We start from the raw sequence: 15,702 nt of genomic DNA, 5'->3' as shown, positions 1-15,702 counted from the left end.
ATGGTTTGGAAAAAGATGGCAACATCTCTGTACTGATGACCAGTATAGCACTAATGTTTACTCTGCTATCTAAGCATATTCTGTGTTCTCTTATCCTAAAATTTAATTTGAAAGCCAAAAAAAAAAACAAGAAGAAATTCATCTTTGTTTGCTCCTAAGTTATAACTTGGTGACTGCTGGGCATAGAAAACAAGCAATGGAATATGATCTAGAATGTCTGTATCCACTATACGGAAAATACCACCATTCAGCTGGTGAATGCTCTCGAAAAATACAAAGCCGGAATTATCGTACTCCAGGAAATGCGATGGACGAGATACCACGATGAGTGAAAGGAACGACGATACAAAAGAGCATTTCTACGAATGTTTGGAGGAACAACGGAAACACTCCCGTCACGATATCAAGATGGTACTCAGCGACGTCAACGCCAAGGTGGGCAAAGAAGGCATCTTATGATCAACCGTTGGCAAATTGAGCCTTCCCGACAACTACTCCGATACTAGAGAGAGGCTGGTTGACTCGGCCGCGGTGCGTGACATTTTGTAACATCAAGTTTCAGTATCTAAACTTCCAAAAAGTTACCTTGCTGATCAAGTTGTGATAGACGGAAGACACGCTTACTAGTTTACTAGACGCACTTTCAATCCAAAGTGCTAAAGTCTACTCGGCAAGAGCTTGAGATGATTGCTAGCACGAGTTCTGCCGAAAAGAAGTTAAGCCTGTAAACGAATGGTTGCAAGGCCCGCATCGGCTTTTGTAAAGCCAGGTATGGAAACTTGATAACAGACACCCAGATTACACTCAAAATTTAAAGGGAACACTTCTCGACACCTGTAAAGGGCCAAAGCAGTGCGATGGAGGAAGAAGAGCCCGCATCAGCAATCTACTGTGAGAACATAATCGTTCCGCCCCTCGATCAAGACAATAGATCTAAGGTTCTATGTTCCATTAAGTTTTGTGTGCGGAATCAAATTTCTAGTGCCGAAACGTTCAGAATGTTGGAAAAGGGCTTGGGTCATAATTATTTGTCACGAATAAGTGTTTTCGATCGGTTCAAAGTAATAAAGGATAATAATTGGTGCTTGAGAATCGACGATTAGAGGACTTACTGGCATCGTTGGAATATCGGAAGGATCAGTGAAAATCATTTTGAAAGACCAATTGGACCTAAAAAAGTGAAAGCACGATTGGTTCGAAAATCGCTAAATTTTTTCGAAAAACAGCGTCGCTTTAATGTCTGTCAAACAATAGTACCTTCGAACAAACAGGATGTCTTGAGACGTATTATTACTAGCAATGAGTCTTGGATATATGCTTACGACAAAGAAACAGACGATTAATTGGCCGAATATCGTGGCAAAGTTGATTCGAAGCCGAAAAACCCACGTCAAACATATCAAAAATCAAGGTTATGTTGACAGTTTTCTTTGATTATCGAGGTGTGGTGCACGCCGAACTCCTTCCGATCGGCTTAGCTCTCAACAAGGAACACTTATTAGTAGAATAAGTTAAGAATTTTAAAATTATGAATAAAATCTCACTATTTTTTGCCCACAATGTTTTTTCCAAAAATACTCACCGCGCACTTTTTTAAAAAGTAAAAACTCAATAGTTGTTGTAGTTTTTGTCTTTTATTACTTTACTTTCACTAAATTAATGCTGTTAAGATTTTATTTCAATTTTATTTATTTGCACAAATTTAGTTTCCACACAATTTGCGGCATTACAATATCAATTGCTATGTGTTTTTTGTTATTTTACTTTTTAATTTTGTTCAAATTTGTGTTAATTTGTTTTTGTTGTTTGTGTTTTTTGGTTTTTCACAATTGCAATACTGTTTAGTAGTTTGTAAAGAGAGGCCCTGTGGAGACGCCACCAAAGAAGCAGCAGCGTGTAGAAATTTTTTTAATGTGTTCTTGTTGTTGTTGTTGTATTGTTTGGTGATGTTGCGAAGATTTTTTTGTATTTTTTAATATGTTCTTACATTGTTGTTGTTGTTATTATTATAGTAAAATACATTGCGGCATTGAATTTCAAGTTTTCAAAAACTTTTCCACCGAATAACGGTGCTTAATTAAACATTTGTATCAGTTAATTAGTGTAAAATATTGAATAGAATTAATTGCTAGAAATAGAGCTAATTACATTTGTATTTAAATAATGATAAATTGAGTTTGCGTAAAGTAAATAAGATGCCGTTAATTGCTCACGCCAACGGTTTAATGAATTATTTAGCTGCATTTGTGGTTTGCTTGTGTATGTATGTGTGTGTGTGTGTATAAATTGTGTGTGTGTTTTTATAGGTAACTCTCAAATTGGTGTGCTAATGCAAATAGTTATAACGGTAATTGACGCGGCAATATTTACGCTGATTATTTGCTCGGCAATCAAAGTTTCACGCTTTTTAGCTGGCAACAACAACAAATACAAATACATAGTTACATTTTACATACATATATCTACATATCGTCAACTAAAATACAAAACAGTGTATCAATAAAAAAAGATTGTATATCGCTATCAGTTATAATAACCAATATATAACCATTTTATAACCAAAACTCAAATTTTGTTTGGAATGCAAAACAGCGTTTCATCCAAAAAAACAAAAAGTCGAAAATCATTCTCAGGTATAATAACCAATATATAACCGTTTTATAACCAAAACTCAAGTCTCTTTTGAATATGAATGTTTAACCATTTTATAAGCAAAACTAAAATTTTGTTTCAATATGAGTGTATGATAACCAATATATAAGCATTTTATGAGTGTATGATAACCAATATATAACCATTTTATAACCAAAACTAAAATTTTGTTTCAATATGAGTGAATGATAACCAATATATAACTATTTGAAGAGTGTATGATAACCAATATATAAGCATTTTATAACCAAAACTCAAATTTTGTTTGAATAATAACCAATATATAACCATTTTATGAGTGTATGATAACCAATATATAACCATTTTATGAGTGTTTGATAACCAATATATAACCATTTTATAACCAATATCAAATTTTGTTTCCAATATAACCAATATATAACCATTTTATGAGTGTATGATAACCAATATGTAACCATTTTATGAGTGTATGATAACCAATATGTAACCATTTTATGAGTGTATGATAACCAATATGTAACCATTTTATGAGTGTATGATAACCAATATATAACCATTTTATAACCAAAACTAAAATTTTGTTTCAATATGAGTGTATGATAACCAATATATAACCATTTTATGAGTGTTTGATAACCAATATATAACCATTTTATAACCAAAACTCAAATTTTGTTTCAATATGAGTGTATGATAACCAATATATAACCATTTTATGAGTGTATGATAACCAATATATAACCATTTTATGAGTGTATGATAACCAATATATAACCATTTTATGAGTGTATGATAACCAATATATAACCATTTTATAACCAAAACTAAAATTTTGTTTGAATGTGAGTAAGTTTCTATTATATCATTTTCCTTCGCCTGTAGACTTATTAAAAGTGATGTTACGTTATTTTGCATTTTATGTGTCGATATACTATATATACACGTGTACATATAAATATTGTCTCCGCTTCAAGTTTACCGTTAAGCACCCACTCGAGATTTTAGCGAAACTCGCACCGGAAATGCATGCATGTGTGTGTCTGTGTGTGTAGCTATCAATTAAAATGTAAATAAATATTAATATTGTTTATGCATTTTTAGTTCGAAAACTTTTTTGTGAATTTTTAGTTCGAAAACTTTTTTGTGAAATTTTTTTTCCAAAACTTGCTTGTGAAATAGTATGTGGGCCGTGCCATGGTTTTTAGTTAAATTTATCGCTCAATTATTTTTTTTATAGTTTTTATTTAATTTTCTATTTATTTTATTTCCCTCTCTGGCTTACATACATACATACAAGGTCATGCGCTCCGCTTTTTTGTTCGTATGCACATTCTGTGTTTGGTTTGTAATCCAATAGTTGTTTGTTGTTGTTGTAGTTACGCTGTTAAACATTGTTTACTTACTTTATGAATATTAATTACTCATTGGTATTTGTTGTTGTGTTATGCATTTCACATATTTGTGTGTGTGAAATTAGGTTTGAATATTCGCAGCAGTTCGAAATATATTTTTTTCCACTTTTCCTTTTAATTACTGTTATTAATAATATTGAACGAATAACGGTTATTCTAAAAAGAGAGCAGCATAAAAGAAAGCGCTTGAAGAGAGCGTATTGCTTGTGTTAAAAATCTGAATGTTTAGCTAAAAAAGTTTTATATCAAAAAATAATAATCAACCATTGACTCAAAAATCCTGTTTTTGAAAATATAAAATACCAGACGGTGCAATAATTTGTAGTAAAAATTGTATTCGAGACTTTAACATTAATATTATGTGGTCTAGACTTCATATAACCGCGTTAGCTGTGTCTACGGTAATAAAGAAGAAGAATACTTCATAAAAACCGTTATTTTTAAGATTTTTGTTTCGTTTTTGAACGCTTCCCAACAAAAAAAAACTTGATTTGAGGACTTGAGGACACCGAAAATTTCTCCAAAAAAGATTAAAAAGTCTCTGAGAACTTGAGCACCAAATGTGCCATAAAAATTTCTCCAAAAAAGGGTAACAAATTCTTGAGGACTTGAGCACCAAATGTGCCATAAAAATTTCTCCAAAAAAGGTTAACAAATTCTTGAGGACTTGAGTACCAAATATGACTAGATATTATCCTTAAAAAAGGACTTTTTGAGTTCTTGAGCGCGAAATGTGCCTTGAAAATTTCTCCAAAAAGGATCAAAAACTTCTTGAGGATTTGAATATAAAATGTGACTCAATAATGTCCCAAAAAAAGTTTAAAAATTTTTATTATTCTTGAGTACAAAATGTGCCACAAAAATTTCTTCAAAAAAGGTTAAAAACTTCTTGAGAACTTGAGTACCAAATGTGCCTCGAACATTTCTCCAAAAAAGATCAAAAACTGCTTGAAAACTTCCGCAACAGGTGACCAATATCAAACAATACCTCAGATATTTTAGAAACTAAATAGAACAGTCTAAAAACACGCTCTCAAAGTTTTTTTTTTAATTTCGGAAATTTTGGTTAACACCTCACCCTAAAAATTTTGTTTAAAAAATTTCATAGTTTGGTTTTGTTCTTTTTAAATTTTTTTTATTTTGAAATTTGGAGGTTTTCTGCTCTCAACACGCTCTCAAAATTTTTTTTTTAAATTTCGAAATTTTTTTTTTGTTGTTTTCAAAATTTGTTTTAATTCGAAATTTTTTTAAATAAATTTCGAAACTTTGGTTAGCAACGCGCTCTCAAAAAATTTAAAAAAAATTCCAAAATTTTGGTTTTGTTCTGTTTCAAAATTTTTTTAAATAAATTTCGAAACTTTGGTTAGCAATACGCTCTCCAAATTTTTTTTTTAATTTCGAAATATTGGTTTCGTTCTGTTCTCAAAATGTTTTAAAAATAAATTTCGAAATTTTCGTTGGAACACGCACTCAATATTTTTTTTAAATCGAATTTTTTTTTGTGTTGTTTTCAAAATTTGTTTTAATTCGAAGTTTCTTTTTATAAATTTCGAATTTTTTTTTGTTTTCAAAATTTGTTCTAATTCGAAATTTTTTTAAAAATCAATTTAGCAACACGCTCTCAATAATTTTTTAGAAATTTCGAAATTTTAGTTGTTATTAGAGTGACTATTTTTTTTTTAATTTCGAAATTTCGGTTTTGTTCAGTTCTCAAATTTGTTTTTAATTCGAAATTTTGGTTTATCTGCTCTTAAAACTTTTTTCAAAGAATTTCGAAATTTTGTTTTTGTTCTGCCTTTAAATTTTTTTTAACAAATTTCGAAATTTCGTGTTTTTTATCTGCAAAATAGTAAGTAAAACTTATAGCGAGCTCTACATAATGTCAACAACTACATAATTTGGCAAAGCTTTTGTTTTCTGCTGGTGCGATTATGCAGTCTTTAAAATCGCAAAACCAGCTAAAATACATAGACTATAATATTTAATATATATCTTATTATTTTAATTACTACTTTTTGTAAATTAAAAAATATATATTTATTTCAGTTACTTATCATAAAGCTCAAAGAATGTGTTGTGAAACCCCTATGCCGCTGAACAGTGCTGTGAAAAAAATATGCGACCAAAGAAAAATGCGCCAAAAATATTTCTGCTGAGGCCAGAAAGGTTTTTGTTGAGACCAAAAATGGTCTGTCGAGATAATATTTCTGAGACCAAAATTATTTATCAAGTTTAAAATGTTTGCAATTTAATTTTTAATAATTGTTTTTCATATTGAATTAATTTAGCGAAAATGCAACACTGCGCACATTGGTTTGAACCCTTATAAAGTGTCAATATTAGTTTTGTTTTCTTAGTTTGATTTTTATTTTGTGTTAATATTTGTTCAACATTTATCATTTGCTATTAAAATTTTCTCAACAATTTATATTTATTTATGCTTTGTCCTTCAGCAGTTGAAAAGCTTGTGTGTTTTTCGCTCAGTGTATGCAATTGTCGGTGTATGGCAACCTTGTTGCATATGCTTTGAATCTCCCAAATAATTGCCTTCACAAATGGCTTGATATTTTTGTTTATCATTATCTATGTGTCTTTATGCTTTTTTTAATTAATTTATGTTTTTTTTTTTATATAATTCAAATTGTATTTACTTAACATTTTTAGCAATTATTCTTTTCCATATTTTAGTATTACTGCTTTATGCTTTTCTTTAATTAATTTTTCTGTTGCAACATTGTTTGTTTTTTTGGTTGTTTAATGAGGAAAATATGGGCACAAGATTCTCTTATTCGGTTCCTATTTCCTTGCGAATTTTGTGGCCTCTGAATGAGGCTTGAATTTTGGTGGCTGCCTTATTCAATTCCGGATCGCTTAGATCGATATCCAGCTCTTCGGCTACCTTCTTGGTGATCTCCTGTATGTCGATATCGTCGGGCGTGTCTTTGGTCACAACTTTGCGTGTCATATGGCCACGGAAGGCGGCCTGGATTTTCGCAGCTGCGTCACACAGTTCTATAAAGAGAAGAGGGAAAGAGTATATAGATTAGTATGAACAAAATTGGAGATTTTATTGGAAATTTGTTTGTTTTATTATGATAAACCAGAATATGTAAATGGATATATTGAGATCGACAAAAATGTCCCACCGAACCCTGAACACAAGTGTACGGACTGGTAATAAATATCATAGTTTCACGACGATGGCAAGAAGGGATTACTCACAGTTCTCCGATGTTGCAGTTCGAAGATATCAGCTAAAGTCTGACTTTTTAGTTGGGTGTTCGTTGCTCCTCATTAGCACAGTATTCAAATAAGACGTCCTACTATTACAAGAGGTACAATTGCGGTTTGGATCAATGTGTCATGCGATCCGTGCCGAACATCAACGTTGCTGGGTGCCCTCAAATAGCCAAGTATCGAAAGGAGCTTACTGATACAAAGGAGCCTACATACCCTCTATACTCGTGGGACCAAATATGAACTAGAACATTATAAGAAATAAAGAACTTAAGGAGTGCAGATCTTTTGAAAAAAACCGTAGGGAACTAGTTGCTAAGCTTAGTCTAAGTGCAACTAGCTCTGCAGTTGAAGCTAAGCCCAGTTTCAAGAAGCAAACAACATCAGAGACAGCCGGAACCAACCTGGTAGTTAAATGATAGCGACAAAGAAAGAAGTGAAGAGAGATGCTAGAAGAGAAACTTTCAACAGTGAATTGGCTTATTTTTAAGGTCGATGACTCAACGAGAGCTAGATGCGCAGTAGCCAGAAGCGTCATTCAACCTATTTGCCCAGAAGCGTACAACTGCAATCGCCAAGCAGTGTAGAGCTTACTAAGGAGTTCCAAGATATTATATTTACCGCATTCTACCTAATTTTAAGCTTTAGCCACTAGTAGTGGTAGCCTAGAGGCAAAGGTCAGCAGAGGAGGCTCAGGCGTCGACCAAAAAACCGGAACCGCATTATCTTTGGGTGGCTAGTTGAGGGAGATCCCGAAGGAAACATTTTCAGAGCACAAGTAGGTGCAAGTTGCGTTGATTAATGTGGCGCTAGAGATGCTATTAAGCATCCTGAGTCCACCACCGTCAATGACTGCTTGCGGCATAGAGAGATTGGTAGAATTTTATAAAGCCGCCAAGTCAAAGTAGGGCAGCTATACCCCGGAGCTACGCTAGTAGCGGTAGATAAGAAAGATATCTCAACTAGACCAAGGGCAAGGGTCGGGATCGCGGATACACCGTTGCAACTGGACCAGATAAATCAGCTCAGTGGAGCCCTCTTTTGTTAGTGACACCAGGATCTGCATTGTGGCCCTATTGGACTCGGCGCCAGATTTTGCTATGGGGTCCTCGAAAGTCTTTACGAATTTCCCCCCCCTTCGTTGCTAGATTTGGGTGACGGACTTGACTAGTGATATCGAAGACATAGAACAAGATGTGTGTTCTTCGGGGACTGAGCTTGTTGACAGACTTAAAAATTATACTCTGAGAGAGTGCTCTAGAGCGCCTCTCAAGAAGATGCAGGTAAAACAATAAAGCGTATTCTGAAAAATAAACTATATAATAACAAATAAGCTTTAGTATCACTGATAAATCTAACAGAACAACGTCCGGTGTGCTTAAAAGCACAGCGGATCAAATCATGCATTCATCACGGCGCAAATGCAGCGAATCATTTTCGATAACCAATTGGCAAATGTGGAACGGACACACTAACAATCTTGGTAGAGTTCGAGTCCTATCTAAAAGCTCTGCCGTACTTTGGGTCCGGCACCCGGTTGCAAAACAACTCCATTTTTCCACCACGATACTCCTCGAGTTCTCGAATGTTGTCGGAGGCATAGGAAAAGGTGAGTGTTTATCGTGAACTGGGCTTGTAGACAGACTTTCAAAATTGTACACTGAGAGAGAGCTCTTGAGCGACTTTAAACAGGCCAATCCGCATGAGCAGGTTTGAGAGAACTCCAGGGGCTAGTGTATTCTAAACTTCTATCAATTTTGCTACAGCGATAAAAGTAAAAGGGAGGTAGAGTTAAATTTTTGGTTTCATACACCAACATTCTTTCCATCTGTGCCACTTTTCACACCTTCAACGCTTTGGCGAATAAAAAACGAGAATGAAATGAAATATAGCTCAGGTTTGATCAATGCATGTTGGCTTACTAAAGTTGCAACACCAGAGTCACGTGATATTTGCACATACAATAAGTTGGTATAGAGCCAGAGAATTATTCCGTTGCGGCATGGTAAAAACTTTTTGCAATAAGTCATTCGTAGCATGACAGTTGAGCTAAGGCCACGAGTGTGGCCTGAAAAGTAAGGCGCTCAAATGTAGACTATAAATTCAAAACGAGCTGCTAGTGGTCGCTGTAGAAAAAACTCAAAACCGGAAATATTATATAATAAGCAAGCTGATATACAATTGAATTGAAGTTGATTTGAAGGATGATGGTTTCCAACAACCTAATTTCAAGTTTCGAGCGAATGCTTGGCATGAAAAATCGTCTCGTAAAAATTCCAAAAGTCATTTGAAAGTGTACTAAAATTTTTGAAAAAATATCAATAAGTTAGTTTAGTTGAATAAATCAATTTTCACACTTAAAATGTTCGGCCTTTAAAAGATTCTATAAGTATGACGTTTATATAGTTGGTTAGGCTTGGTAAATATATTAATTTTTTCACGAATAATCCCACTTGGACAAGCTAGAGACGCCTGTCCGTTGTGATGCCCAGACCTCCTAAGTCTTATTCTTCTTTATTGACGTAGATACCGCCTACGCGGCAATAGCTGCGTTTACAACTCCAGTCCTTATTCCTTTCCAATTGACGATTCCAAGTCTAGCCAGATCCTTCTCCACCTGGTCTTTCCAATAGAGTGGGGATTTTCCTCTTCCTATGCTTCCCAGGCGGGTACTGCGTGCGTCGAATACGCTCAGAGCTGAAGTATTTTCATCCATTCGGATGACATGATCTAGCCAGCCAAGCCGCTGTCTCTTAATTCGCTGAACTATGTCAAAGTCGTCGTATATTTCGTTCAGCTCATCCTTCCATATACTGTGGTATTGCCGTTGCCAATGCGCAAAGGACCATAAATTTACCATAAACCCTGAACTCGAAACGCCGATGACGACCACTGCAAACGTATTAAGAACTCCTAAGTACGGATCAAAAATACCTTCACATTGCGACCATGTGAGCCTTACTAAGAGCTAGTAGTTCAGTGGACATTTTACATTCCACTCTGGACACCTAAGCCGTGCTTACTGAGCTCACGCGAAGCCAATAGATCATAGATCCAGCGCCCGGGTGCACGAAGACAGGTGAACACCTGCTCGCTCCATACTGATGTAAAAAAAAATCATTCTTTTTACAAAATTTTACCACCTAATCTGGGATCTCGTATCAATCTATTCTGAAAATCAGAAATGAGCTAAGTTTCCTTAGAAAATTAACTAGGCTTTGCCTACTATAAGCTATGCTCATAATTAAAGTGCCCTTCACATTTTTCCTTTTACTGCTTTTTTACATTTCAGTGGCCGTCAAACTTTGAGAATTTCAAGTTTCCAACTTAAACTTAAAGTTTTCCGAGTAAATTCTCATTACAACTTTTGTGTGTGATTTGGGCTTTCAGCGCCTTCAGGCACATGCGTAGATCATATATAGAAATGTAAATACATATCTACAAGTAGATATATATGTACATATTGTATGTATATCCACATACACATTCCTCATACATAAATCATTGTTGGTCTACTTTTTGATTGTTAGTGGAGCAAACTTTTCCTTTTGGCCAACACAATAATTTTCGCATATATGACAAAGTTGTGGTTGAAATGTTTCGAAAACAACAACAAACTGTTACTGTAATTTGCCGAACTTCGTAAAATGAGATTTGTGGGTCTGAGCTTTTGCGCGATTTTCGGTGGCAGTAACAAAAGTGACAGTAAATGACGGGTTGTAATGGAGTCCAAAATATTTATAGCTTTCAGAAGAAGCGCTCACATTTTCACTGCAGATTTAAATTTACATTTTTCAACCATTCTTAATAATTGGTGCCAGGATCTAGATCCGGAGAACAGACTTGTCTAAAATGGCCTGTGACTATAGTTAGGGAATTTTTTAATAGGATGGAGGCACGTTCTCATATTATACCCGTGGTGTTTGCAAAACTGGATTATCGATTATTATTATATCGAATATCGATTGTTAAAATGGATTATCGATTATAAAACTATGGTTTCAAAATTAAAATTTGGAAAGAATTTTTTGTAATTGAAAATTCTCGATTTATGGTAAAAGGAAGAGGTTTCAGAAACATGGAATAATCATTTGCCATCACGTCATTTGTTATCGATACAAGAGCGCCATAATTTCTTTATACTGTAATCGTAATAACCGATAATTAATGTTATCGTTTTGCCGTTTCTTTACTCATCACTATTTTCTCAAAAGTATTAAGTTCTGAGAGTAGAAACAAATTTGGCGAGTTGATTTCGATACAAGCGAGTGTGTGGATACCTTATATTTAATATCTAGCCGAACACCAGTACGGCGTCCGTAAAGTAAACAGCACCAGTACAGCATTTAACGTCATAAATGCCGAGATTTATCATGGTCTCAACCAATAACATCCCTTTTGACTCAGATACAGCCCTGCTTGTGGACATTGGACAAACTATGCTTTCTTCAAAACAGAAAAGCAGGACAATGAATCATCTGGATTATTTCGAGTTCAAAATTCTACATTAGAGGGAAATTAAACAGGGAATTCCTCTTCACGCTTCTTCCATAACCACTAGAGCGAGTTTCTATTACCTCATTCGCAGATGTTTGTACGATAATGATGTTGGGCAATGGATTTGATGGAAAGTGTTCAAAAGTGAGCCCAGAACTTTCTCGCTTCTTTACTGCAAGGAACCTAAAATTCTCCCCTAACAATTCTACAGCGAACCTATTTACAAATTTGTCGAAGAAGTTCAATCTAGACCTTGAAATTTCGGTTCGGTCGTAATGTTAAAACTGAGACAATCAAAAACCCCAAATTTTTAGACTCGACTGTCTGAACTCGTTCACTCCGTACACAACCGCGATAGTTACCAAAGTACAGAGCCGCAATAAGAATTTGGAGTCGCTGGCGGGCAGCACTTGGAGTAAGGACAAAGACACAACTGTAACAGGATATCTCTGATAACTCTCATTGAAATTCTTAATAGTGAGGCTCGAATATTTTTTGTTAGGTCAATTATCTGTTCGAAGTGGAGCCGCCTCCTGGGAGCATAAGGATCATTCCTACAATATTTCGAGCAACTGAAACGATATACCAATCAAATTTCGAACGACACCAACTTTCGACGGATACTGAACGCAATTCGCCGCGGAGTTATTAACATTTTTATTTAATCCCTCCGAGATAAAAGGGCTCGGGATACCGATTGAAACCTGAGTGACCCTTGCGCAGCTTGGTTTTGGTTATTGTAGCTGGTTAAACTCTTACTTATCCACAATACGAAAAAGTGTTTCTTTGTTTACGAATATCTATTTTGTCCCCCTCAAACTAATCGCCTCCAGATATATTGCATTTCTGCCTGTGTTTCTTCCAATCCTGAAATCACTCAAACAACTTTTCGCTAAATGGCTAAGCTCAGGCCACCAACGGTTACAGACGACCTAAGATCTTAGGATAGCTGTGACAATACAGTAGGCAGCCCCTGACAAAGAGTAATGTTCGCCTTAAAAGACTTGAAACATTCTATGAATCTACGGTGTCGAGGCGAATAAATGTTGCCTCGGAATAAACATCCACAGCTCCAAAAGGGATGTCTTGAGGGAGTACCTAACCATAAGAGAGAAGCGATAGAGCGACGCTAGATGCCACAACGAAAATACAAATATCCCCAATTGTATGCATTTGCACAAATGTGCGGAGAAAAGTAATCCGGGCGCGTGCCCATCGGGATTGAGACCAGTAAGATCCTGATTAAGGTGTGCTGGAAAAAACAGATTATATATATGATTATATATATGATTATAAAAATTGCTGTCGGGCTGATGTAAATGATATTCTACTGCATTCATAAACAAGGGTTACACCTTTTTCAAATGGTTGGTGGGCTAATATCACAATCACTTCCGTCTCGTTAAAACCCTGACAAATCTTCAAGTATATTTTCATCTTTTCTTGACGCGCTCGGCCATCCGGCACGCTCGTTTACATCTTCTCGACGCTCTGAGAACAGTAAGACCTGCTGTCTGTTTGAGCAGCTGCCATAGTGTGTTCGATACGCTACTCTCTACAGCTTTTGCTTACCGAAGACAGCTAATAAAATCGACTATCTGCGCAGTTATACGCCAGAAAGATATTTAAATATTTTGTTTAATGAAATCCTATTCATAAACACTGAGCCACCACAGAACTCTTTTAATATTGAATAAAACTGAAAAGTGTTTAATTCGGTCACGTTTCATTGTATGCACCTCAATCACGCTTCCGTTGCGGCACATTTCAGCAGACTTGAAAAGTTTCTCAAATCACGTCGCACGAAGTGAATTACTTTCATTGCCTTTGGCGTTGGTGCTGGCATTGGCGGTGGAACGATTCATCGCTGGTAATCGAATTTGCTATTTCGACCAACCGAACGGCTTTCGGACGTGATCGAGTGAACGTCAATAATTTCGACAACGAGATTTTCAATTCTCATGCAAAAATACAAAAAAAAAAAATAACAAAAAAACAGCTGCGAGAAAAACGAGTGTATTCACACATCCAGCCTTGCGGCACATATACACACTCATACATGCAGCAAATGCAATCTCAGCCAGTTGCAAATATGCAAAATGCCTTCAACACGACACATGTGAAGTCATAGAACGTGCCACTGCTGCGTGCAACCCACAGACTTGCAAATAAGTGCATGCAAATAACAACATTTGCGCGTGGAAAGCAGCCATTTTTCGTTATGACATACTATAGAACAATAACAACAGCAATAACACTTACTTGTTATCATAGCACACCAACAGTGGCAGCAGCAGCAGCTGTTCGGCGGCAAAAAATTATTGCGGTTGACGTTGCAATGTTGCAAGCAAACAAATACAGGTTTTTACAATTTTACCGATCCGGAGACCATCGGGGTGAATGTCAGGACTCGGCGATGAAGTCTCTCTTCCACCACGAATCCCACACCGAATTTGACTCCTGAATAGCACGTTCTATATTGACTTCTAAAGAAGTTAAAGAGAGTCTTGTTTATTGCTAAAGACCAACGACTTCCAAAAAGCATACAAGAAGTAGTCTAATGGTGTGCTTGGCGGCAATTCAATGTTACAATTTCTTAAAATAATCGAATATCCAAACTTCGCTCGCAATAATTCAATTGTTGCGCGTGCTGTGTGGCACTTAGCCACGTCTTGTTGGAACCAGATGTTGTCAAGTACAACTTCTTCCAATTGCGGCCTCAAAAAGTTGGTTATTATCAGTCTATATCGCTCTCCATTGACAGTAACGTTGTCGCCGACTTCACTTCGAAAGAGGTACGGACCGATTTTTCCACCAGACCAAAAATCACACTAAACTATCAATTTCGTTGAATTTAATGGTTGTTCGTGAATAATTTGTGGATTTCTTCACTTTCAGGAAACTGGAATGGCTACCGTTCTCAAGCAATATCTAATTGATTTCAGATAGTTTCTTTAATTGGTTATGTAAGAAGATTTTCAACGATAAGGGTTAAAGCAGAATTGGGATAGGGATAAGTCCATCTATTTTGATGATAAAACACTTCAAAATGATTTTATAAGAATAAAGGTATCCTTGTTGATTATAATCAATCTCAATCTCGGCAATCCTATGAGTAAGCTACCCGCTAGAAAGTTTCTTACCCTCAAGAGTATTATTAAACGATTAGCATGACAGGCTGAGTCGATGCCACTATCCATCCGTCTAACTGTCGGAACTGTCGATAATAGAACACTATAGCATATATTTACTATCAATTTCCACAAAAACCGTATTGTGAGAATTTTGGAACATCAGAATTTGAGTGGTTCCTAAATTTTGTATACTTAATATGCTATACAAACTGACCAATCAAAACTAAGTTCTGGTATGGAAAATTCTCCTTTATGAGCGGTATTCCAGCTTTTTAGCTGGTTCATGGTACCCGTCCGTCGAAACAGGTACATTTGTGTCCTTGGAATGTATACATAAATACTCATATTCTCAAAAGAGATATACAAACTGACTCAAGTCGCAACATTGTTCATTCCAAGCTAAATTGTTGCACAGTTCTCATAGGTTTGCATTTACACCACAGTTTGATTAGCAGCGACACATCGCACTAAGGACTCAAGCAATGGGTCATTCAAAGTCTATATTAATTGCAAATTGTCTTTTTGCGGATGTGATTACAAATCCTGTTTTAAGTGGGCGTGTAGGAAATGAAGCACTTGTTGACATAAAAAAAATGAGTATAAATCAAGTTCTGGCCGACTGTCACGCCATACGTACACCTACTGGTTATTGATAATGCCAGTTTGAGGCTTAGTAGTATTCAGAAGTATTCGTCATACAGGACTTCAACGCTTTTTGCGAACTTTAGGAGCTATCAAATCGGTCCAATTTTGACACTTCATTTAGTCCCTTGAACTGCGCATTTCTT

General features: G+C 35.7%; 1 protein-coding gene across 5 annotated transcripts in view; it reads right to left on the bottom strand.

Annotated features, from left to right (window-relative positions):
* Window positions 1-1,615: 1,615 nt before the first annotated feature.
* LOC126755192 (uncharacterized) overlaps window positions 1,616-15,702 on the bottom strand; it is a 260,812-nt gene continuing 246,725 nt past the window's right edge. For 3 of the 5 annotated variants that reach the window (XM_050467585.1, XM_050467587.1, XM_050467586.1), the window contains one exon: window positions 1,616-7,058. In XM_050467585.1, coding sequence (XP_050323542.1) covers window positions 6,832-7,058 — 227 coding nt within the window. In that variant the 3' untranslated portion in view covers window positions 1,616-6,831. The remainder of the gene's footprint in view (window positions 7,059-15,702) is intronic. The other 2 variants (XR_007666466.1, XR_007666467.1) reach the window with 2 other exon arrangements.

The sequence above is a fragment of the Bactrocera neohumeralis genome, chromosome 4 (genome assembly GCF_024586455.1).
Source record: "Bactrocera neohumeralis isolate Rockhampton chromosome 4, APGP_CSIRO_Bneo_wtdbg2-racon-allhic-juicebox.fasta_v2, whole genome shotgun sequence".
In the NCBI taxonomy this organism is placed as follows: Eukaryota; Metazoa; Arthropoda; class Insecta; order Diptera; family Tephritidae; genus Bactrocera; species Bactrocera neohumeralis.
The sequence above is the reverse complement of the archived record's forward strand: the minus strand, read 5'-3'. Positions and strand labels throughout refer to the sequence as shown.